The following is a 25,191-nucleotide window of genomic DNA, read 5'->3' as shown; positions in this document are numbered from 1 at the left end:
CTTTAGCAAATGTGGGAAAAGGAGACTGGTGCTTAATAACGTTGATGATGTTATCAAACTTTTCGGAGAGGCCATTGAGGAGATACATCACTAATGTGCGCTCAGAGACCGGAGCGTCAACTAGGCCTGGGCAAAAACCTAGATCCGAATATCCGAACCGAAATGGAAGAACCGAATCCGAACCGAAATTTTTAAAAATATCTGATGGATCTTAAACTCTTATACCCGAAGAACCGGAACCAAACTAGTACCGAACCGAGAACCGATTGGATACCCGAATTATCCAAAGTATAATTATATATCCTTTTAAATATTAGTTTTTTTTGATATTTTTGATATTTGGTATATATTTCTGGTTTTACAGATATATTTTCTTTATTTTTGGGACTTTTGGGTATATTTTTAAGTTTTGATATATATATTTTTGAATTTTTGTTATTAAAAAAGTGTGAGTCGAATTAAAAATTTGAGGCAAAAGATCCGGATCCGATTATCCGAACCGAAATAAAGGTACCGAACCCGAACCGAAATTTATAAAAATATCCGATGGATCCTAACTTCCTCTACCCGAAATATCCGGAACCGATTGGTTCCGAACCGAAACCGAACCGAATATCCGAATGCCCAGGCCTAGCGTCAACGTTGGCAAGAAGATCCGATGTTTTCTTCAACTTGCGGCAGTATTCGGCGAGATAAAGGTCGCCCATGGTAAGAGTACGGAGTTCATGATCAAGCTCCAGCGAACAAGCTTCTTTGTTGTCTCGGAATAGATTTTCGAGAGACTCCCATAGTTCCTTAGCCGTGCACTTTGTCTTCAACACTGTGTCGAGAATGGATTCGGAAATCGTTCCGTATATCCACATCTTAACGAGTCCATCTCGTTCTTTCCACTGCTTTTCGGTGTCCGGAGTGAGAGATGCAGTGCCATCGAGGTGACCCGAAACTCCAAAGGTGAGACAGTGAGTCTCAAAGAGCTCCCTCCAGGTGTCATAGTTGAGTTTGTTGAGATCAAGGATAAGGGGGATGTAGGCCCTGATTTGAGAAATCCCGAAGGGTTTGTCGTTGTTTCCCGTAGCCGCCATTGAATCAAAAGAGAACAGAGAGATTATTGAGAAGAACAATGAGGAGCAAAAGAGAAGAGAAGGAGAAGACGTGAGAGAGAAGAAGAAGAAAGGAGAAGAGGAAGAAGAGTAGCGGAAGTTGAGATTTTGCGGCTAGGGTTAGAAAGAGGCTCTGATACCATGTAAGAGTATTAATGTGGTAGAGTTCGATACTCTCCATATATTATTAAGGACTATATATATAGAATTACAGAGGAAAACCTAAACATATACATGAGTATATTTGTACATATCTATATATTCTAACAGTGATGGAGAGGACGAAAAAAACGTCACCGCCAAGCAATTCTCAATGATATTGAATTGGAGATAGAGAAGATAAGATTGGCCAAAAACCAAAATGAGGAAGATGTGGCGATGTGGAAAAGCAGAGATGGTCACTTTAAACCAACTTTCAAATCAAAATAGACATGGATCCAAATTTGAACACCTAGACCAAGAGTAAACTGGTACAGAAGAGTTTGGTTTTCTCAAGCTTCTCCGAAGTACTCTTTTATAGCTTGGTTAGCTCTCCAAATAGGCTAGCTACGGGGAAGAGTTATCTCCTGGTGCGGAAACGCAAACACAAGTTGCGTCTTCTGTAACTGCCCAATGGAGACAAGGAAACACCTTTTCTTCGCATGTCCGTTTGAAGATGCAAACAAGGCTGGAGTAGCACGTGTAGCAGTCCGATTAGCTCTAGAACTGACACGGGAAGACTTGCGAAGCAATCTACACACGTGGAGGTGAGCTGGAAGCTGAGCTGGAGCTGCAGGACGTGCTGGACACTTCAAGAGACGAGAAGCTGACGTGGATAGAAAGCTTGGAGTATCTTGGAGGATCTTTGAAGAAAATATCAAGTTTCCTCTATCTTAGGAGAAGATAAGGAAAGTGAAGATTCTCATGAAGATTTGGAGAAATCACAAAGAGGATCTAGGCGAGGAGTAGCCGCAAGTCCTATTATGTATAAATAGGCGTGTGAAAAACCTTGTAGGGTTTTTAACACAACTGAGAGAATACTTAGCAAAGGGTGAGCGAAAATCTGTGAGAGTTTTTGTGAGCTAGTGTGCTAAGGGATTTTGACGACACACCATTTAGGTAGGATGATTGATAAAAATGTAAGGAATAACCTCTGCGCAATTCGGAGCAACGGTGACAGGAGGCACGAGGAAGGCTTGCAACTTTCGTTTGTCATCAGATAGTCTTGATCGAAGGAAAATTTCTTATGCTTTTTTTTCAAAATCTGTTTTAATAAGTATAGGGAAACTCAAAATGAGTTTTTCCAAATCAAAGTTGTAAAAAAAAATCTATTTTTTCTGTAAATATAATTTAATATTAGATTCAAAAAAAAATTGAATATAGAAAAACTATATTAAATATTTTAATTAAATAAAAACATTCAACCAAAAGAACTATCGAATACAAGTAGATAGAACTTCAAGATTAACAAGAAAAATTCTCTTATTAGCTTAAGGAAACTAACTCAAAACGTTAAGTGTTTAATCTCTCAAATTCATAAGCTATGCCACAACTTAGCATTTTCTTATATAGAGAGATCTTTCCTAATCCTTTTAGGAATAGTTACATATTTAGATAACTCCTAAATATTTGATAAGTATATTAGATAACTCCTAAATATTAGATAAGTATATTAGATAACTCCTAAATATACTTTAATTTAATCTCCAAGTTATTTCAACTTTATCCAACATTGTCCCCCTTAAGCTTGAAATTAACTTCTTTCACATCTTGAACTCCAATAAGGCTTCTCATTTCTTTAAACTTGATCCTTCCAAGTGGCTTTGTCAAAATGGCTGCCTTCTGTTCATTCCCTAATACATGCTCGACCTCCACTTGGTCATTCTCAGTGCACTCACGTATAAAGTGATACCTCCGGTGGATATGTTTGCTACGACCATGAAACACTGGATTTTTGGTAAGTGCAATGGCTGACTTGTTGTCGACTCGAATTGTTACCTTTGTGCATTCCTTATCAGTTATCTCAGCAAAGAGCTCTTGAAGCCATATCGCCTGCTTAGCTGCCTCTGTTGCAGCCATAAATTCGGCTTCACATGACGATAGGGCCACAGTTTCCTGCTTTTGTGAGCACCAGGTAACAGGACAGTCGTCGAAATAGAATATGTGACCAGTGGTACTCTTTCCATCATCCTCATCAACATTATGACTGCTGTCACTGTATCCTACCAAGCCTGTGTCATTCTTGCGCTTGAACATAAGACCATAAGATAGGGTTCCTTGTAGATACCTGAGTACCTGTTTTAAAACTGCTCCATGTGACTCCTTAGGCTCTTGCATGTAACGACTTAGGACGCCAACACTGAATGCAAGATCTGGTCTTGTATGAATAAGATATCGAAGACAACCAATGCTCCTTCTATATCTTTGTTCATCAATCCGATCCTCCTTAGCATCCTTTGAAAGTTTCACACCCTGATCCATCAGCACTTGTGATGCATTGCATCCTTTCATTCCAGCTTCTTCCAGAATCTTAGATGCATATCTCTCTTGACTCAGAGTTATGCCATCTTTGTGCTGCAGTACTTCGATTCCAAGATAGCACAAAAGCTTCCCAAGGTCACTCATCTCAAATCTGATTGCCATCTCCTCTTTGAACTTGTCTATCATTCGCATACTTGATCCTGTGATCAAAAGATCATCCACATAAACTGCAACCACTAGAAGACTTCCTTTCTCTTCTTCCCGATAAAGTGATGGTTCTTTTGTGCATCTCACGAAACTTAGCTCCTTTAGAATCTTGTTTAAATTCTCATTCCAAGCTCTAGGCGCCTGTTTTAATCCATAGAATGCTTTGTTCAATTTATAAACTTTGTCTTCACTCCCTTTGATCTCAATCCTTCAGGTTGTGTGACATAGACCACCTCCTTTAATTATCCATGCAAAAATGCCGTCTTGACATCTAGATGATGCACTTCCCAATTTTCTGAGGCAGCTATAGCAATAATGAAGCGAATGGTCTCGATGCGTGCTACTGGGGTAAACACTTCCTCATAATCAACTCCATGTCTTTGAACATATCCTTTTGCAACAAGCCTTGCTTTGTGTTTGTTGATACTTCCATCAGGATTACGATTAACTTTGAAAACCCACTTTAGGCCTATTGCTTTAGCTCCCATCGGTAAGTCGCAGAGGTTCCATGTTTTATTCTTGTTTATCGATGAAATCTCATCTTCACAAGCAGATATCCAATGCTTTGAATCCTTTGTCTCATTAAAATCCCACGGCTCTTCATTCAGAACTAGTAGGAGTCGTTCTCCTTCAAGTTCAGCAAGACATACAAAGTCGGCTAAGTATTCAGGTCTTCGATGTGTTCTGCTTGATCTCCTCAATGGAACCTCAGAATTCTCTTGTTCTTCATCGCCTGAAACAGTTTCTTCAAGTTGATCTGCATTATTTTCTGTTTCGTCACCTCCTGTAATTCCTCCTCTATTCTCTTCTGTCGAATCATTGCTCGATTCTTCAGATATTTCTATGGAATCTTCATCCCTTCTGATTCCTCTGTTGCCAAACTCGCTAAACTTTAGCTTGAACATTCCCGATTCTCTATTATTTTCTTCTCCTTGACCAGCCCACGTCTAGCTCTTAGTTTCATCAAAAACTACATCTCTACTTACCACAATTCTTCGGTTTGCAGGGTCAAACAATCTATAAGCTTTTGACCCTGGTTATGTTCCAAGATGGATCAATACTCGTGATCTGTCATCCAATTTTTTTCGACCTGCAACCTCTGTTCTTGCATAACCAATACAGCCGAAGACTCGCAGGTGATCGAGATTTGGCTTTCTTCCCTTCAACGCTTCGTATGGTGTCTTGTGATCCTCAAGGGATCTTGTTGCCATTCTGTTGATCAAGTAAGTAGTGTGCCTTACAGCTTCTCCCCACATATAATTAGGCAAATACATATGTTTCAGGATGCTTCTTGTCATATCGAATAGAGTTCTGTTTCTTCTCTCTACCACTCCATTTTGCTGTGGAGAGTATGGTGCTGTTAGGTGTCGATTTATACCATGTTTCTCGCAAAAGTCTTGGAACTCATGTGACGTGAACTCTCCACCTCTATCCGTACGGAACGTCTTGATTGTGGCTTTTGTTTCTTGTTCCACTATCGTCTTGAAACTCTTAAACTTGTCAAGTGCTTCGCTCTTCTCTTGCAACAACATTGTCCACATATAACGAGTATGATCATCAATAATGACGAATACATATCGTTTAAGTGTTGATGTTGTCGGTGTAATGGGTCCACAAAGGTCCCCGTGTATAAAGCTCAAGAACTTGAGAAGCTCTGTATGATGTTGACTGTGGGAACGCTTGTCGTGTTTGTTTTCCAAGTAAACCAGAAACACAAGTTTCTTTCTCAACTGAAATCCTTGGTAAGCCACTTACGAATTCTTTGTTAATCATTAACTTCATGGTATCGAAAGACACATGCCCCAATCATGCGTGCCACTTACTTGAATCACTTATTCCTTTTAGCTGTAGACACTTTAGGTAATCAACCTCCATGATTACTTTGTACAGACGATTCTTCGACCTCGTAGTCTTCACAAGGAGCTGGCCATTTCGATCAAGAAGTTTGAGAAGATTGTTTTTCATTCGTACCTCACATCCTACTTCTGTTGCTTGGCCTAAGCTGATAATATTGCTTCTGAGATCAGGAATATAATAGACACTATCTAGTATTTTCTTTTCTCCATTGTCGAACATTAATCGTATTGATCCTTTTCCTCGGATATTTATGCGCAAGTCATCACCAAACCTCACCATTCCAGTAATGGTCTCATCAAGATCCAAGAAGAACGACCGGTTTCCACTCATATGATTACTAGCACCATTGTCTAGATACCACACATTACTCGTGTTTAGATCAGTATCAAAGACTTTGGGCTTGATTTTCTCCTCGTTGAGAAATATTACTTCTTGCATCATTAGTTTGTCGGCTTCAGTGGTATCTTCCTCATTATCTTCTTCAGTAGCTTGGAGCTTTAGCAATCTTTCGGGACAGTCGGACGCATAATGACCCTGTTTATCACAACGGTAACATGTCACACGAAATTCTCTTTCCTTGTCTCGTCCTCTTCCGCGACCTCTTCCTCTCCAGTTAAAACGACCGCCTCGTCCTCTTCCTCGGTTTCCATTATAGCTCGCTTGAGAGCTCGATGAATCAGAGTTTGCATACATGAGTTTACTCTGATCATCACTTTGTTCTTCCTCTTCGTCGTTTATTCGCTCCTCATCGGCTTTTAATCGACCAACAATGTCTTCAAATGTAGTTGTTTTTAGATCAAGAACCTGTTCAAGAGCTGCGACGATATGAATAAATCTTTTCCTTGGTCAACTTTTCAAAAATTTCTTCACAAGCTTCGATTCATCAATAGTTTCTCCGAGTGATGCTGATTTGGAAGAAATTTCTGAGAGTTTCCCAGAGAAAGTATCGATTGTGTCTTCATCTTTCATCTTGATTTTGTCAAACTCTGACATTAGTGTTTGTAAACGTGCTTCCTTAACTCGTTCAGCTCCAACATGTCTCGTCTTGATCGCATCCCACACTTTCTTCGCAGTGTTAAGTTCTCCAACTTGAAGAACTAGGGTTTCGGATATTGATTGGAAAATCAGTGTTGATGCTATATCATTCTTCTCGGCATCAGTGGATTCTGTTTCCACGATATCCCAAACCTTGTGAACTTTGAGTAAGCTCCTCATTCTGATACACCATACAGTATAGTTTGTAGTAGTAAGCATGGGGCATTGAATAGAGGAACTACTCGCCTCTTTAGGTAGCACAACAGGGACAAGATCTCCCATATTTCCTTTGATCGAATCTCTGTGCTTAGATCGTTTCCCTTGATGCTCTGATACCAAATATCGAATGCAAGTAGATAGAACTTCAAGATTAATAAGAAAACTCTCTTATTAGCTTAAGGAAACTAACTCAAAACCTTAAGTGTTTAATCTCTCAAATTCATAAGCTATGCCACAACTTAGCATCTTCTTATATAGAGATCTTTCCTAATCCTTTTAGGAATAGTTACATATTTAGATAACTCCTAAATATTAGATAAATATATTAGATAACTCCTAAATATAATTTAACTTGATCTCCAAGTTATTTCAAGCTTATCCAACAAGAACAATAAATATTAGATGGGAATGCAGAATTTCAATATGATTGCATTGTCATTCTTTACCTTGATGGATGAGATTTGCCATAAAATTTCATAGACCTCATCAAAGTTTTCAACGTCAAATTATATATGCCAAAAAAAACCTAATAATTATCATTAGATACTCATAAATAAGCATGATTTAACATATTCAACTTTTATAATGGACAGAGATAGAACAACATATGTTAGAAATCAACCAAATATATATATATATATATATATATAAACATGTTCATCCTTTACGATAACATGTTTATCCCAATGTGCTAACATGTTCAAGTCAAACTTTGGAAAAGAGATTGGGTATATTCTAGTCAAAGAGAACATATTAAGAGTGATTAGAAAAAATAAACATTTTACGTGGTACAGTTTTTCGCGTTGATGAGTGCATATTGGAAATAATAGAGATACTCCCAAATTAGTAAATAACAAGTTAAATGGTGATTTATGTAGAAATGACTTTACTTTTACTTTGATGCAACTATCCGAATTCAAGTATATAGTTATTGATATTCAGAAATCATTAATCAAAATAAATACTAAGATATTTAAGAACCAAATTAATTTGATTTTAAAGTTAAGTTAATATATTTTGTAATTGTTTTCTGATTATTGTAATATATAATTACATCAAGTACATATGAAACCACTAAAAACTATAAATATTAACTTTTTGTTTTTTTTTAAATAAAAATTTAATGAAAAAATCACCGATTTTATTCTATTTATTAGTTCAATAATAAAAATGCCTAACCCAATGATTTTGATAACTCTTTCCAGAGAACATAGACGCAATAAAATTCTCTACCTTTGTCAGTTAATACCAATGATTTTGTTTCTATTAGTAGGCTAAATGAACAAAACGAGAAAGTGAATTAAGACGAGCTGATAATAGAAAAGTAGTGCACACGTCAAAAGCTCGTGCATTCACATGCATGAGGACAACTTTGGTAACCAATAAATTGACACTCTTTTTGTTTGTCTTCTATATTTTTCTTCTAGTGGAAAAGACATTTTCCATTAAACAGTTAAATGGAAGACAATTAAGAACTCTATATTGTCACTGTTAGGCTAATAAGTTTTCTTTTTTAATTTTCGGATACCAATTTTTTTTTCTCTATTCTGTATTTTTGGGATAGGGACCGATTTTCTTTGTTTCCGTGTGCAACTTGAGCTTTCTCTTGTAGCACGGATGTGCTGCATTTGGTCTCTAATTTGTTTACTTTTCACGTTCTGCGTTTTCAACATTTGTTGACTTGATGGGTACCATATATACGGAGTATAATACTAAAATAGATCGGTTTTCAAAATAAATTAGCATTTGATTTATCATCAATTTTATCATTGTCAACAGAGGAAATTAGGATCGATTTTTGTTTGTCGACTTGAATTTCTACAGATTCGCAAAACATGAAAAAAAATTAGTCAGAAACGAATAAAAAAACATGCCTACGTCTCTCACAAGTAAACAATAGACAACAGTGAAAAGAATCTTTTGAAAAGGCAAACGTGACTAGCTTTGTAGCCAAACAATCCTTAAGAAGCCAGAATCAACGAACGTTTAGTTGGGGAGTTTCATTTTATATAAATAAATCCACGAAATAACCGAATCACAATAAACAAATAATAATAACGAAAACGAAATTAAACATTGCCTTGACGTGCCAGCTTACTCCATCCCTTCCTTTACCTTCTTCCCCTTTGCTTCCTTTTTCTTTTTTCATTTTCCCCTAAATTCTCATCACCGGAGATTTTATTTTTCGCCGACAACGACGACGACGACGATCATGGAGGTTTTAACTACTTCCTCGCCTCTAACGCTTCACTCTCGCCGACTCGCTTCTTCCTCCGCCCACCGTTTTGATTCTTCTTCTCCCGTTGCTTCCTTCGCCGCTTCTTCTCTCTCTTCCTTCGCTTCTTCGTATCTCGGAATCTCTCTCTCTAACCGGACGATCCACCGCTTCTCCACTAGTCCATCGAACTTCCGGCGGTTTCCGCCGAAGAGACGGAAGAAATTCACTCCGATTTCGGCGGTTTTCGAGCGGTTCACCGAACGAGCGATCAGAGCTATAATCTTCTCCCAGAAGGAAGCTAAATCTCTGGGGAAAGACATGGTCTACACTCAGCACCTCCTCCTCGGGCTAATCGCTGAGGATCGCGACCCTCAAGGTTTCCTTGGATCCGGAATCACCATAGACAAAGCCCGTGAAGCTGTCTGGAGTATCTGGGAGGAAGCTAATTCCGATTCAAATTCCTCGAAACAGCAGGAAGAATCGTCTACTTCGTACTCGAAGTCGACGGATATGCCGTTTTCCATCAGTACGAAACGGGTCTTCGAAGCTGCGGTTGAGTATTCTAGGACTTTGGACTGTCAGTATATAGCTCCAGAGCATATCGCCGTCGGACTATTCACCGTTGATGACGGTAGCGCCGGCAGAGTCCTGAAGAGGTAAAGCCTCTCTTTGATTGTGGTTGATAAATAATGGTGCTTGAATTGGTTCTAATTGCGTCTTGATTTTGGTGAATTGTGGTATAGATTGGGAGCAAATCTGAATTTGCTTACAGCTGCAGCACTGACCAGGATTAAAGGAGAGATGGCCAAAGATGGAAGAGAACTATCTCAATCATCTAAAGACGCTTCCACTAATGGTCGAATCGCTGGTCCTGGAAGTGCTGGAAGAACGAAAGGTAATGTTTGGATACGATATGCTCTTTATTATGAGTTTGAGAAGAGAGATACTGATAATCCTTTTGACCAAATTTGTGTTTTACCAGCCAAAAGTGTATTGGAACAGTTCTGTGTGGATCTTACAGCACGAGCTTCTGAAGGCCTTATTGATCCTGTTATTGGCCGTGAAAAAGAAGTTCAAAGAGTCATCCAGATACTTTGCCGCAGAACTAAAAACAATCCAATTCTTCTTGGTGAAGCTGGTGTTGGGAAGACCGCCATTGCTGAAGGTCTAGCAATTAGTATTGCAGAAGCAAAGGCTCCTGGATTTCTCTTGGTACGCACCCGCATCTAATTGAAGGGAAATTTTGATCTGAATCTGATCATGAATGTACATGACTGGTTTAATTTGTTGCTATATGTAGACCAAACGCATCATGTCCCTGGATATAGGACTGCTAATGGCTGGTGCAAAAGAAAGGGGAGAACTGGAGTCACGCGTCACTGCTTTGATAAGCGAAGTAAAAAAATCAGGTCAGTGATCTCAAAATATTGATACATGGAAGACTGGAAAATTCACATGGCAATTCCTAACATTGTTTTTTCCCTTTTTTGTTTTCTCATAGGTAAGGTCATTCTCTTCATAGATGAAGTGCACACACTTATTGGGTCTGGCACCGTCGGAAGAGGAAACAAGGGGTCTGGGCTTGACATTGCAAACCTCTTGAAACCATCACTTGGAAGGGGCGAACTTCAGGTACGCATTCTTATTGATTCGATTTTGTGCTGCTTTGACTTGTGAATTAGAAAGTGTACCACTTTGGGTTATGCTCGAAGATTTGAGTGAAACTGAAACAAAGTAATGTTTCCACCTCTGGCTTAATGAAGTAGTTCATATGAAAATAGAACAGAAGCAAAAGTCCTACTGAAGCATATGTCAGTTATGAAAATGAATGCGTTTTTTTCTGGTATATATGATTCTAAAGCTAGCTCTACTAATAAACAATCAACCATTTGCAGTGCATTGCATCCACAACCCTGGACGAATTCAGGAGTCAGTTTGAGAAGGACAAAGCATTAGCAAGGAGATTCCAGCCAGTGTTGATTGACGAGCCAAGCGAGGTTTCTTTTTAATCCAGTGTATTTTATCTTATTAACCAGCCAACATCTGTTTTCTTATCTAGTATATTCATCTTAATAACATTTTAGGAAGATGCGGTGAAGATTTTGTTGGGTCTTCGTGAAAAATATGAAGCCCATCACCATTGCAAATATACTATGGAAGCCATAGATGCTGCAGTGTACCTTTCATCACGATATATCGCTGATAGGTTTCTTCCAGATAAAGCTATTGATCTCATTGACGAGGCGGGAAGCAGAGCTCGTATTGAAGCTTTTAGAAAGAAAAAGGAGGATGCAACCTGTATCCTTTCGAAACCACCTAATGATTACTGGCAAGAGATTAAAACTGTTCAGGCCATGCACGAAGTGGTAAAAATTTAGACATTCGTCCTACGGGTATACACTTTGATGTTGATCATATTTACCTTATTAACAGCTTCGATAATTGTTTGGTAACTAGGTTCTATCAAGCAGGCAGAAGCAAGATGATGGTGATGCCGTTGCAGATGAGTCTGGTGAACTAGCTGAGGAGTCTTCTCTGCCACCTGTAGCAGAAGACGAAGAGTATGACTTCCTTCTATTATATATTTATGTCTTGAGGGAAACTTTCAAAAAAATAGTTTTAGAAGACAAATCACGGAACCTCTCTAACATTACTTTCATTGTGCTTTCAGGCCCATACTGGTGGGGCCTGATGATATTGCAGCCGTTGCATCTGCTTGGTCTGGAATCCCAGTTCAGCAGGTCACTGCAGATGAAAGAATGCTTCTAATGGGTCTAGAAGAGCAGCTTAGAAGCAGAGTTGTTGGTCAAGATGATGCTGTAGTTGCCATATCTAGAGCTGTGAAGAGGTCCCGTGTTGGCTTAAAAGATCCCGACCGTCCAATTGCTGCTATGCTTTTCTGTGGACCAACTGGAGTTGGAAAAACAGAACTCACAAAGGCACTGGCAGCAAATTATTTCGGATCGGTATAGCTTCCTTAACAATGCAATGCTGACACATGATCGTTGAACCGATTTCTTCATCCCTGGTTTTTTCATTGGTTCATTGCAGGAGGAATCCATGCTGAGATTGGACATGAGTGAATACATGGAGCGTCATACTGTGAGCAAGTTGATAGGCTCTCCTCCTGGATATGTTGGTTTTGAAGAAGGTGGCATGCTTACTGAAGCTATCAGGAGACGTCCCTTTACAGTGGTTTTGTTCGATGAAATAGAGAAAGCCCATCCTGATATATTCAATATTCTTCTTCAGCTGTTCGAAGATGGCCATCTAACCGATTCACAGGTTCAAGAAACTTACAGAGTTGAAACTTGTCTGTGCATATGATTGATCTGCTTCCACGTCTTTGAAGTTTATACTGGCTCTGTTTCTTGGAATCTTTGTTTTACAGGGAAGGAGAGTATCGTTTAAAAACGCACTGATCATAATGACCTCTAATGTCGGATCATCAGCCATTGCAAAGGGAAGACACGGCTCAATAGGTTTTATCCTCGATGATGACGAAGAGGCTGCATCTTACACAGGAATGAAAGCTTTGGTAGTCGAAGAACTCAAGAACTATTTCCGTCCAGAGTTGCTGAACCGGATAGACGAAATCGTCATTTTCCGACAGCTCGAGAAGGCTCAGGTTAGTCATTGTCTTCACCCGTTACCAAAATTAACTATATCGAAAATACCTTCAACAATACTGAATACATTTATCAAAACCGAAGAATCTGGTTTATATGTTGGTTTATGTGAACCTTCAAACTCCGGTTTTTGCAGATGATGGAGATCTTGAACCTGATGCTACAAGACTTGAAGTCGAGGCTCGTGGCACTCGGAGTCGGTTTAGAGGTGTCTGAACCCGTCAAGGAGCTCATATGCAGACAAGGCTATGATCCGGCCTACGGTGCACGGCCACTCCGTAGAACACTCACAGAGATTGTGGAAAATCCACTCAGCGAAGCCTTTCTTGCTGGGACCTTCAAGCCTGGTGACACTGCTTTCGTGGTTCTCGATGATACCGGAAACCCATCAGTTCGGACCAAACCAGATTCATCCACTGTACGAGTTACAGACAAGACATCGATCGCTTAGTTTTTCACCATTGGAGGATTGTATATAAGGGATTCTTTGGTTATAGTCACTCGTCTTATACTTGAATCTCAATTGCTTGTCGCAAACTTGTATATATATTATAAAGATACATAGTGATTAGTGCGGTTAGGTAATTGTATTAACGGTTTAATATGAAATATTTGTTACTCGAATTAAAAGTCAGCTTATGGGTTCGCTAGTTATCCGCTAGTTCTTACCAAATAGGAAAAAAGAAACACTCGCCTATGGCTTCACTTTTTTAAAAACAACTAGATTTTAATCCAACGCACGGAAATGTTTTATTTTTTATATCTAATATAAGTTACATTTATTTATTTGTTTAGATATAATTTGTTTTTGTTATTTATTTTTTAAATAAAAAATTGTTATTGTATTTTAATTTTAAACAGTAAAATTTGTATATTAGTAAAATAAGAGTATACGTTAATTAAGTATACATTGATCTAATGTTAATTATAAACTTTGTTATTATGTGAATTTAGATTTACACATAAACAATCTTTATATCTATGAATTTACTAATCCATCCGTTTAGTTGTCTTAAATCATTTTTAATATCTTACATGTTTTGACAAACTAACCCGTATAAGACTATAATTATAATTGTATAACCCTATAAATACTAATATGGAATATTTGGACCAATTGATTATGAAAAAAATATAATAAGATATTTATTTACTATTTGTGCTATTAAAAAAATGTATATATATATACGGGCTAACCTGTTAGTTTTCAAATCATCTTAATATCTTACATGTTTTAATAAATTAATTCATGAATCTTATATATATATATATATATAACTCTAATCAGCTCGATCATATTATTGTATAATATAAATATTTATTAATCTTAAATATTTGATATTTTAGACTGATTGTTTATGATAAAATACGATAAAATATTTATTTACTATGCATTTTTATAAAAATATTATTTAAATTTAAAATTTAAAATTAAATATTTCCTGTATTTAAGAAATTCTAAAGTATTAAAATTATTATCTAAATTTTCGTAATAAATTTTAATTATAGTTTTTTTTTATTTTTTTGAATTTAAATTAAATTGAATGCAAATTTTTGTAACTAAATTTAATTAAATTTTTAATAATTTGAAATTTAAATTAAAGATGACCTAGATTTTAGGAAATCTAAAAATATCTAAATTAATAACTAATTTTCGGAAATTAAATATAAAAATAAAATAAAATATTATAAAAAACAATTTGGGAGTGTTTGGATGCAAGCAATAAATGTGTTTCTGTTTTAATAGAATAGATTGAAATGTTCAATTAACTAATTAAAACTTAATCTAATAATACAATAAAATATTAAAATAATACACATAACAACTTAAACAATAAAAAAATATTATGTTTTTATTCTTCTTTTCTTTATTAAAGATCTTTACAACTCATTATTTTTCTTACCACAATAACCACATATTTAATTGGTATTTGTTACTAAGTATTTTTTTAATATAATTTTTTCATCTAATATCAGATTTAATTTGATTTGTGATTTAAATTTAATTACAAATGAAAACTCAAATAATTGGTTAATTAGGAAGTATAATTCAGAATTTATATTAAAATAAGTTTAAATTATATATATTTATTGTAGTTTTGTGAATTCAAAAATGATAATGGTAATTATTTATGTTCCACGTGCAAAAAATTTAAAGACAGATAACTTAGCAAGAAGTGCTCGTGTCTACCCTCAAGAAGTTATCTATGTAAACTCGGTACCACCATTTTGGTTAATCGAACCGTTCTAAATACTTAGGCTGTTGACAAAAAAATAGTAATTATTTATGTATTATTGGGTTTATATAATTTAAAACGATTATAGTTATTACTTATTTTATATGAATCATATTGGGTTTATTAAATTTGTAACAATGATAGTTAATTGGGGATTTATTTTAATATCGCTTACGGGTCCTGAAACTCTGGACACGGCTTTGACTGTAGTTAAAATATTATGATTATATTTCTGGCTTTGAATCCCCGCAACAAAATTATATTTTGATCTCTTTAGTAAAACTTCCTAGATGTATTATAAATACAAATAGTATCCATGATTTAACTAAAGTTTCGTTGTAGCACATTGTTTAAAAATATGATTTTGATAATTATAATTCAGGGTTCGAATCCTGGCAATGGAAATATTTTTTGATATCTTTATCAAAAGTTCTTAGATATATGAATAAAATACAAGTGGAATCCATTATTTAGCAGAATTTATGTTGTAACACACTGGTTAAATATCATTTTGATGATTATATTTGGAGTTTGTGTTAGAGTGCTCCAAGCTCTTAAAAATTATTCCGCCATACTCCTAAAAATTCCAAATACTTTCATTTGTTGGAATTGTCGATTATACTCTTAATGAAATCAATTTTCTATATTATTTTTTTTGTTTCTGAATATTCTAAACAAAAAAACAAATGAGAATTTAAAAAAAAAAAGAAAAATCTGAAAAAAAAAAAAAAGAAACCCGCAGCTGAGCTTCTTCTTCCCCGACAACTCCTCCAAACAAAAGAAATTTTTTTTTTTTGGGAAGAACAAATGCAGGTTTTGATTCTGGATGAAAACGAATTATGTTCATTGTTATTGAACTTGTATTCATCTCTACTATCTGGGTAGATTTGGATATAGGTTTGGTTGAATTGCATTATATCGAAACAGACTGTATTGTCTCAGAATTTTCTTTGATTGTTGCATCGGTATTGAACATCCACCCGTCTCCAGATTTGGTATTACTGTTAAAACTAGATATTACTAAAAATGATGAAATAACTGTAACAACTGGGTATTACTGATACTAATGGAATAACTGTAACAACTAGGTAATACTGAGAACACTGGAATTACTGTAACAACTGGGTATTACTGAGAATGAGAATAATGGAATAACTGGTACAACTGAGAAATATTGTGACTGAGACTAGTAGTATAACTGGTACAACTTTGTATTACTGAATACTTTTATAATTGTTTTTTGCAGGATTCAATGAACAAGGGTTCCATAATCATTAATTCTACTACTAGAGTATATACCGATGGTGACTACCGATGGAAAGCAAAAGAGCATTGCATGTACTTGATAACATTCAGAGCAACATCTGTAGAAGAGATAACATATAAATTGTTTGTAGAAAAGACATGCAAGAAGATTGAGGTAGATGAAAACACGACAAAACTTAAATTGAGTTTTCTTCCGGTGCTAGTGAATGATAGTCTTCCTGTTTATGTGGCTTGCGATGACGACGTTTATGGATATCTGTCCGTTGTGGATGATCGTGACTGTAGAAATGGTCGGCAGGTGAAAGTCATATAAGATCCGTGGGGATGTGGATATAGTTCATTTGGTGTAAATTACGGAGGTGATGGTAGTGCAATTATTCCGCACTTTGGAAATGAGGGAGATAAAACTTTACAAGAAGAGGCGACTAAGGATATCATAGCTGGAAATGATAATGCATCACGTGCTCTGATAATGCATCATGTGGATAACAATGGTGATGACGGTGGGGAGAACAATTCTGATGACGATGGGAAAAATAGTTGTGAGGACGATGGAGGGAATAGTTCTGATGACGGGATGGATAACAGTTTTGATGGAGGGGTAGATAGGGGTGCGATAGTTGAAATTGAAGAGTTCCCACGTCCTTCTCAAGGAACTCAGTCAATAGAAGCATGGGAAGATGGGACAGGTCAGGAGTTAAAGAGTTTGAATCCAAGAAAACTGTGATAGATTTAGTTTAGAGAGCTTCACTTAGTAAATATTTTGGGATCTCACTTAAGAAATTGGATAAGAGCGGTGGGTGGTGAAATGTGCTGCTGAAAAAGAAGGTTGTGCTTGGCATATTCGAGTTGTGAAAGGTGCAAAATCAGGATTTTTCAGAGTTACCAGATATAATAAAATGCATACATGCTCCTGGGTGTCACGTAGTGGCTACGCTAGCACAAGAGGCACAAAAAGGTTGGTTGCATCTTTGGTGAAGGAAAAGTGTGCAAGTCAGTTGCAGACCACAACACTAGCTGAAATTATGACTTTGCTTCAAACAGAGGTCGGTGTGTCAGTGTCTTATGCTACTGCATGGAGAGGGAGAAATATAGCTCGTAATGAAGTGATCAGGGATCCAGAGGAGAGTTTCTTGTTGCTGCCTTCTTACTTATACATGTTGGAGCAGGCTAATCCTGGAACAAAAACAAAATTGTGTTTAGACGGTGAAGAGAGGTTCAAGTACCTTTTTGTCGCCCTTGGACCTTGCGTCGAAGAGTTTGAAGGAATGAGGAAAGTTATTATTGTACATGAAACATTTCTGAAGGCTGGCTATAATGGTGTTTGAGTTATTGCAACAGCTCAAGACCCTAATTATTACCATTACCCTCTTGCATTTGGTGTTATTGATGGTGAAAAAGATGCAAGTTGGAATTGGTTTTTCGAAAGGTTGAAAACCATTTTTCCAGATACTGGTGAGTTAGTTTTTGTAACTGACCGTAATCAAAGTTTAGTTAAAGCGGTTGGCGAAGTGTACCCGAGGGCTCAACATGGCTTTTGTATATATCATATGTCGCAAAATGTGAAATCTCATGTTTATTATGTGAACAAAGAGGAGGCTGCTGAAAAATTCAGAGAGTGCGCAAGGGTGTACACAGAAGCTGAGTTTCTGCAAAAGTGTGGTGAATTTAAAAGGAGGTACCCAACCGCTGTCACTTATCTTGAAAAAAGGCAGGAAGGTGGCACAGAGACCATCAATAGTGTGAAATACTGGAGAAGATGTTATTTTCCTGGTGAAAGGTACAACATTGACACTAGTAATAGTGTAGAGTCGATAAATGGTGTTTTTAAGAAAGCTAGGAGGTTACCAATTTTGGCCATGATCGATGTGATTGTAGCAAAATTTAGTGAATGGTTTAACAGACATAGGAAGGAGGCTGCATTTGGTCAGGTGACAGAGAAATTAGTGCCTTATGTGGAGAATATATTGCACTTGAGATGTTTAGTTGCCAAGAAACTAGTTGTTGTGGAACTAAACAGTTTCGAGTTCATATACAAAGTTACTGGAAAAGATGGAAATGCTTATGTGGTATACTTGTTACAGAAAACTTGTGAGTGCAAGCATTTTGACATAGACAAGTACTCCTGTGTACATGCGTTAGCTGCAGCTATGAAATGCAACGAACAAAAAGATGGATCCAGGTATTTCTATTACCATGATCTGTGCTCTAGATATTATTGGACTGACCAGTAAAAGTTGGCATACGTGAGGACGATCTATTCAGTACCGCCTAGATATTAGTGGTTAATTCCAGCTGAAACATGTGGTTTTGTCTACAAACCACCAGATTTTCCCAAACGAAAAAAATGATGAAAGAGGGATAAGAGGTTCACATCCATGGGAGAACACCGCCGTGGTAACAAACGGGTGCCAGGACAAAATTTTGCAATGACTTGGTGACATTGTAGTCAAGGTTCGAAGACAAACGCGGAGACGGACGGGACAAACGCGGAGTCAAACTAAACTGTGTAATTTGCATTTTTGAATTTTGGTATTACTGGAACCACTTGGAACAACTACCCGGCTATTTGTAATTTGTAATTTTTTTTTTGTAATACTGTTACTACTTGAAACAACTACCCGGAGATTTATAAATTGTATGTTTACGTATTTGATATTATGGGAACTACTTGGAACAACTACCCGGCTATTGTCCTAAACATTGTATGTTCGAGTTTTTGATATTACTAGAACTACTTGGAACAACTACCCGGCTATTGTCCTAAACCCTGTATGTTCGAGTTTTTTGGTATTACTGGAACTACTTTGAACAACTACCCGGCTATTGTCCTAAACCATGTATGTTCGAATTTTTTGGTATTACTGTAACTAGTTGGAACAACTATCCGGCTATTGTCCTAAACCCTGTATGTTCGAATTTTTTGGTATTACTGGAACTACTTGGAACAACTACATGGCTATTCTCCTAAACCCTGTATGTTCGAGATTTTGGTATTACTGGAATTACTTGAAATAACTTCCTGGCTATTGTCCTAAACCCTGTATGTTCGAGTTTTTGGTATTACTGGAACTACTTAGAACAACTATTTGTAAAGTTGTCTATATATTTAATCAGGGTTTATATATGTTATTTTAAAAATAACATATAGTTCCAGAGTATATGTAATTTAATATCTATATAAATGTATAATATGTACTAAAAACAATGTGTATTCCAAAATTTTCAAATTATGAAAACCGTTTGGGCACACTTATCCCATATAATATCATAAGTTTTATGGATACTTTGAAACAAATAGCCTTGATATAAACCAATATCATCAAACTTTGACATATCTTAAATCTTATTTAATAAATGTGCTAGTAATCTCTTTAATTTAGCAGTTATGATCGGTACAACCAACACATGTTTTATTAATCATAGGTAATACCAAAAAAACTAGAATTCGACAAAAGTACAACTATTTGAGAGTGTGACAAACTGTACAACTAAGAGGTACAACTATGTATAGTTTTATGTTACAACTAAGAGGTACAACTATGGATCTTATGTTATTTTATTTTAAATGGAGCCGATTAGTACTTCCAGTTTTTCCAGTTGTGCCAACAAACAAATTTGTTCTACAAACGAATTTAGCCGATTAGTACTTCCAGTTTTATAGTTGTGCCAACAAACAAATTTGTTCTACAAACGAATTTAGCCGATTAGTACTCTCAGTTTTTCCAGTTGTGCCAACAAACAAATTTGTTCTACAAACGAATTTAGCCGATTAGTACTTTCAGTTTTTCCAGTTGTGCCAACAAACAAATTTGTTCTACAAACGAATTTAGCCGATTAGTACTTCCAGTTTTACCAGTTGTGCCAACAAACTAATTTGTTCTTCAAACGAATTTAGCCGATTAGTACTTCCAATTTTACCAGCTGTGCCACCAAATTTTTTCTGAACCCTTTTTAGTCGATTAGTACTTCTAGTTTTACCAGTTGTGCCAACAAACAAATTTGTTCTGAACCCTTTTTAGCTGATTAGTACTTCCAATTTTACCAGTTGTGCCACCAAACTTGTTATAAACCGTACAAGCAAAATAGAATAGCAAAATAGAATAGCAAAATATTACAAGCATAAGTTTTAAAACAAGGTCCAAGCAAAATAGAATAGCAAAATCGTACAAGCAAAAGTCTTAAAAAAGGTCATAAACCAGCCCCTAAACTCTAAGTCTTTTGTTTCTTTCCCTTGGGAGCTCCCTTCTTCTTCTCATCATTCGTTGACCTTTTCTTCCCTTTCTTATCTTCTGTAAAAGGGGTTTGTTTGTATTGTGATTTTTTTTTTGTTCGTACACTAGTCCTGGTTACACGGGTTGGCACTTCTCCGTCTATTTCCTCGTTCTCTTTTTTATCCTTCTCCCCATCAGCTCCTTCCTTGTTCTCTTCTTTATCCTTCTCCCCATCAGCTCCTTCCTCGTTCTCTTCTTTATTCTTCTCCACATTTTCTTCCACATTCTCTCCTTCTGTTTGCTTCTTCCCAGCACAACCAGCGCCATCATTTGCCTCCTCACCACCGCCATGGTAATCTGCATCAAAGTTAAGACGATTATCTTCGTCTTCTTGAATTCTTTTCTTCTCTTCACCCACATACAGCTTCATCTTTTTGATTCTTTTCTCATGATCATCTAACTTTTTTCTCATTTCCATAAACCCATCTTCCACTGTTTTCGTCAAGCCCTTTAAGCCTGCAATCAGTTTCTCTACCTCTATTGTAGTTGTAGGAGTCGATGCGGTTTTACGAGCTGGTGTTTTAGGACCCGATGCTTTTTTCCCTTTGTTCTTTCGGCTATTGACATCTTTTTTGAACATTTCCTCAAAGAATATCTCACTTTTCTCCTCCAGCAAAATCGATTTCCAACCATCAACAACATAATCCGCTACATCTTGGTCTATATCCTCATCGTCCATGATGAGAGCCCGCAGTTGCTTCGATGCAGCCAGCACACTATGAATATCCTTTTAAAACCACAAAAAAAACCATTCAGGTTGATCCTAGCAATGGAGAATATACTCAATTATTTGCTAAGATTTGAGTTCTAACCTTTGTTGCACCAAGTTGAGAATTTATTTCCAAAACCTTTCAAATCTCTTTTCTTGAACCTGCTCTTGCACATCCTTGGACAGCTATCCTCGGCTTCTACAACAGCTTCTCTAAAATGTCTACCAAGAAACAAACATACGAAGAATCAGACAACACATTATGACAGTTATTCTTATTTACCTCCATAGGAATAATGAAACTAGGAAACACTTTGTTCGCACCTTCAGGCACATTCCTATTTAAATTCTTCACTATATTGCGAATGTCCTTCATATTCTGACCAAATGCAAATCGTCCCCACAGAAATATTTCACATAAATCTAAATCACTAGCCGCTCTCAAAAAGAAGGCTCTACACCTGCAGCAGTATTACCTGTCTTCGTCTTCCTACCAATTCTGTTGGCTAAGAAGTACAGCAATATTCATCCTACCTCTCACTTTACTTGATTTCATTGACTCCATCTTCTCATCTACATTCTTCAGTGTTACTTTCTTCTTCCCTTCACCAAAATACTTTGCAACAAACTTACTACTGTCACCACCTAACCTTTCGTAGTTCTTAGGGTAGCTTCGACAGTTTAATCCAGAAATAAGCCCCAACTCTCTCAAAGAATACCAGATGGGCACCCCATTTACTACAAACCAGCATTCCTTCATCTTGCTTGATGGCACCATACACAGAATAAGCATCCACATCCCCTGCGATTTATGATTTTCTTCCAAGTACATGTGGAAGAAGTGTTTGAACTGAGGGTGCGTTTTGAACCATTTCAACTCTCTTTCATCTAGCACCTTTTCTAACGTTTTCACAACCTTCTCAATATAGCATCTTCCTGACAGCTTGATGTTGATATTAAACATACCGGGTTCAAAGCACAACTTCTCTGGTGGTATAGCTTGGCTTCGATAGTCTACATCTTCTTCCGCCTCCTGTTCATCATCGTCTTCTGCCTCCTGTTCATCATCATCTTCCCCCTCCTCCTTTTGTTCCTCATTTTCCTCCTCCTCAAGTTCCTCACCTTTCTCCTCCTCTTGGTCCTTTTCTATCTCCTCCTCGTGGTCTGATTTTTCCTCCTCCTCTAATACCTCATCTTCTTCGTCCTCTTGTTCCTTTTCTTCCTCCTCCTCTTGGTCTTTCGGATTCTCCTCCTCTTGGTCTTTTACTTCATCCTTCTCTTGGTCCTTTTCTTCCTCCTCCTCTTGGTATTTCGGAATCTCTTTCTTCTCTTTTTCCTCGGCGTTCACCTACATTAGTTGTACCAATTTCGTTTAGTTGCTCCAGTTTTACTTCGTTTGTCCAGTTTTACTTAATGCACACAGTAATCCATATGGACGAATCATACCTCCACATTTGTATCGTCATCATTGTTGCCGGCTTTCACTTTCTCTTGCCGACTCCTCACCATTTTGCGTAATTCGCTTAGGGTCGGTGGACCTCCTTTAGGTTTTGCGGAGGTTGGAGGTTTTGCGGAGGTTGTCTTCGTCCGAGCCATCACAACAAAAGACGATCGAGTGATGTAGGGGATGATTTGCCGCCAATCGAGTTCTGAAGGCTGACAATTGGGGTTTTTTTTTAAATGCCCGATTTCCAATTTAGTGTTCTTCCTCTTCTCGCCTCTTCTCTCGTTTTTTTTTATTTAATTTTTTTTTTATTTGAAAAAGAGAAGCAGCAAAAAAAATAATTACACAAATTACTCAGATCCGACCCAAACCCATCGGAAAACCCAGTACCCGACCCATTTACTGGTTGGATCTGTAATTACGAAAACTCTCTTTAGTTTTTTAGACATTACATTAAACTTTCGAATTAAAAAAAAAAAATTAAATTAAGATTAGTATGTGGAGTATTATAGAATAAAATTCAAGAGTGAGGAGCATTCAGGGCATTTGTTCATTATATTTTCAGGTTCAAATCCCGACAATGGATATATTTTTTTATATCTTTAGAAAAACTTCTTAAATATATGGATAAATACAAATAGAATCCATGATTTAGCAAAAGTTATGTTGTAACACACTAATTAAAATATCATTTTGATATTATATTATGGGTTCGAATCTTGCCAAGGAAAATAGTTTTTGATATCTTTAGCAAAACTTCTTAGATATATATGGATAAATACAAGTAGCAACACTTCTGATATGACCCAAGGTGATCTACTCTGAAGAATAAAGGCTACAGGTGCGATGATGGTTTGATGATGTCGTGATAGAACTATGGAGATCGGATCGATGAGGAGAGTTGGTGGCTCGGCGGATCGATGATGGTGATGGTGGAGAGATCGATTCGATGGGGTGGTGGTGGTAGTGTGATAATCGAATTGATGATGATGGAGAGATAGAAGAATCTCTTGTAAACAGATTAATTTTTACGAAGATTCGAATTTCAGAGTTTTCTTGTTCTCAGAAATCAAAAGAGAGAAGAACACAATAAGGTTTTCGATAAAAATTCTTCACTGAATAACACTTAGGCGATTTTCTCTCTTAAATAGACTTAGAGAGAAATCGCAGCCCTAAGAAACAAACTACATGAAGTTTGAAATAAAAACAACAAGAAGTTTGATTAAAAAATAAAACAGCGAGACGTCCCTTCTAAATTCTAAGTGGTGCGCCTAAAATACTAGTGCACAAGTCATTGTGACTTTGCACATTATTACCCATTAGTAACAACTTCTAAGTAACTCGACGTAGCAATGATTTCTGCCTCGTTAAAAACCTTGGAGAAGAATCTCCTTCCTTCCAAAATCCTCACCAAGGAAAAAAGTACAGAATCATCACCTAAGTTACTTAGTCATTGTTACTGGGTTCTTCATTCTTCAAGATAGAGATGTTGAAGATGTGAGCTCCAGTCTCCAGTTGATCACTGTCCTCTGCTGCAATGAGAGCGTGAGCCTCCTTAGCCATCTCTCTAGCTATGGAACGAGTGATCCTGCCAGCTACCTCTGGTTCCTCCTCCTCTGAGCTTGTCACGATCATATCAACTTCTTAGATATATGATTAAATACAAATAGAATCCATGATTTAACAAAAGTTCTGTTGTAGCACTCTGGTTAAAATATCATGTCAATGATTATATTTTCGTGTTTGAATCCCGGCAACAGAAATAGTTTTTGATATCTTTAGCAAAACTTCTTAGATATATAGATAAATATAAGTAGAATCCATAATTTAGCATCTTTATGATTTAAGATTGTAATATATTGTTTAATTTCTATATGCTAAACTGAATATATAATTTTCTTTTTTTTTTCCTTATGAACAGTGGCGTTTTTTAATATAATTGTTCTAAAATTGTAATACATATGTTGTTTATTTTTTTTATGCTACTTTTTTTTTTATAAACTGTGGTTTTATTCTTTTTTATCTATTGTTTTTTCTTCTTTTCTTCTTGATCTAAACTTTTTTTCCCTTTTACTTTTTACAATTTGGAACCAGTGATAAATTTTTTTTTCTGAATATTAATTAAATAAAATGTCAAAAATTCGATCGTTTGTCTTGACACGTTTCATGATCAAATGAATTATTAACTATGAATCATTCGAATCATTCTCCTTTATATGATAAAGAAATATATGGTGGGATGACTTTTTTTTTTGTCACAATCTTTCTTCTCATTACTTAATCAAACATAGAACAACAAGAGGGAATTAAACATCCTCCATTGAAACTCAAATACAAAGCAAAAGCGATAGAACTTAATAAAGATAGCACTTGATAATAAGACAGCGAATCCATAACGAAGTTTGAATGCGTCAATATCATTTTCACGGCCAAGCCGGATTGTTTGAGAGTAGTCACTTTGGCAAGTGACGTTGAAGCTGAAGTCTTACCTCCGGGGTTCGCAGAAGCGATCCGGTTTGCCTCTTCTGGTTCCATA

The 25,191-nt window shown here is 36.6% G+C and overlaps 4 protein-coding genes across 4 annotated transcripts; 2 read left to right on the top strand and 2 right to left on the bottom strand.

The window, feature by feature from the left end:
* Positions 1 to 563: 563 nt before the first annotated feature.
* LOC112086548 lies at positions 564 to 1,082 on the bottom strand. Its single transcript, XM_024155517.1, has one exon. The coding sequence runs from the start codon at positions 1,080 to 1,082 to the stop codon at positions 564 to 566; it is 519 nt and encodes a 172-aa protein (XP_024011285.1).
* An 8,008-nt stretch (positions 1,083 to 9,090) lies between these two features.
* LOC18016610 (chaperone protein ClpD, chloroplastic) lies at positions 9,091 to 13,359 on the top strand. The gene is made up of 12 exons (XM_006401962.2): positions 9,091 to 9,752; positions 9,840 to 9,991; positions 10,079 to 10,308; positions 10,397 to 10,505; positions 10,598 to 10,728; positions 10,992 to 11,093; positions 11,181 to 11,462; positions 11,554 to 11,657; positions 11,768 to 12,062; positions 12,148 to 12,381; positions 12,488 to 12,724; positions 12,862 to 13,359. Exons 1-12 carry the CDS (start codon positions 9,091 to 9,093, stop codon positions 13,174 to 13,176), a joined length of 2,853 nt encoding a protein of 950 aa, XP_006402025.1. The 3' UTR covers positions 13,177 to 13,359.
* Positions 13,360 to 17,778: 4,419 nt separating this feature from the next.
* On the top strand, positions 17,779 to 18,462 carry LOC112086547. The gene has a single exon (XM_024155516.1). The coding sequence runs from the start codon at positions 17,779 to 17,781 to the stop codon at positions 18,460 to 18,462; it is 684 nt and encodes a 227-aa protein (XP_024011284.1).
* A 1,978-nt stretch (positions 18,463 to 20,440) lies between these two features.
* LOC112086546 (uncharacterized protein At3g43530-like) lies at positions 20,441 to 22,807 on the bottom strand. Its single transcript, XM_024155515.1, has 4 exons — positions 22,658 to 22,807; positions 21,729 to 22,559; positions 21,495 to 21,590; positions 20,441 to 21,229 (listed from the first exon to the last, which is right to left on the bottom strand). Exons 1-4 carry the CDS (start codon positions 22,805 to 22,807, stop codon positions 20,441 to 20,443), a joined length of 1,866 nt encoding a protein of 621 aa, XP_024011283.1.
* Between the last annotated feature and the right edge of the window lie 2,384 nt (positions 22,808 to 25,191).

The sequence above is a fragment of the Eutrema salsugineum genome, unplaced genomic scaffold (genome assembly GCF_000478725.1).
Source record: "Eutrema salsugineum unplaced genomic scaffold, Eutsalg1_0 scaffold_2, whole genome shotgun sequence".
NCBI classification, from domain to species: Eukaryota; Viridiplantae; Streptophyta; class Magnoliopsida; order Brassicales; family Brassicaceae; genus Eutrema; species Eutrema salsugineum.
The sequence above is the reverse complement of the archived record's forward strand: the minus strand, read 5'-3'. Positions and strand labels throughout refer to the sequence as shown.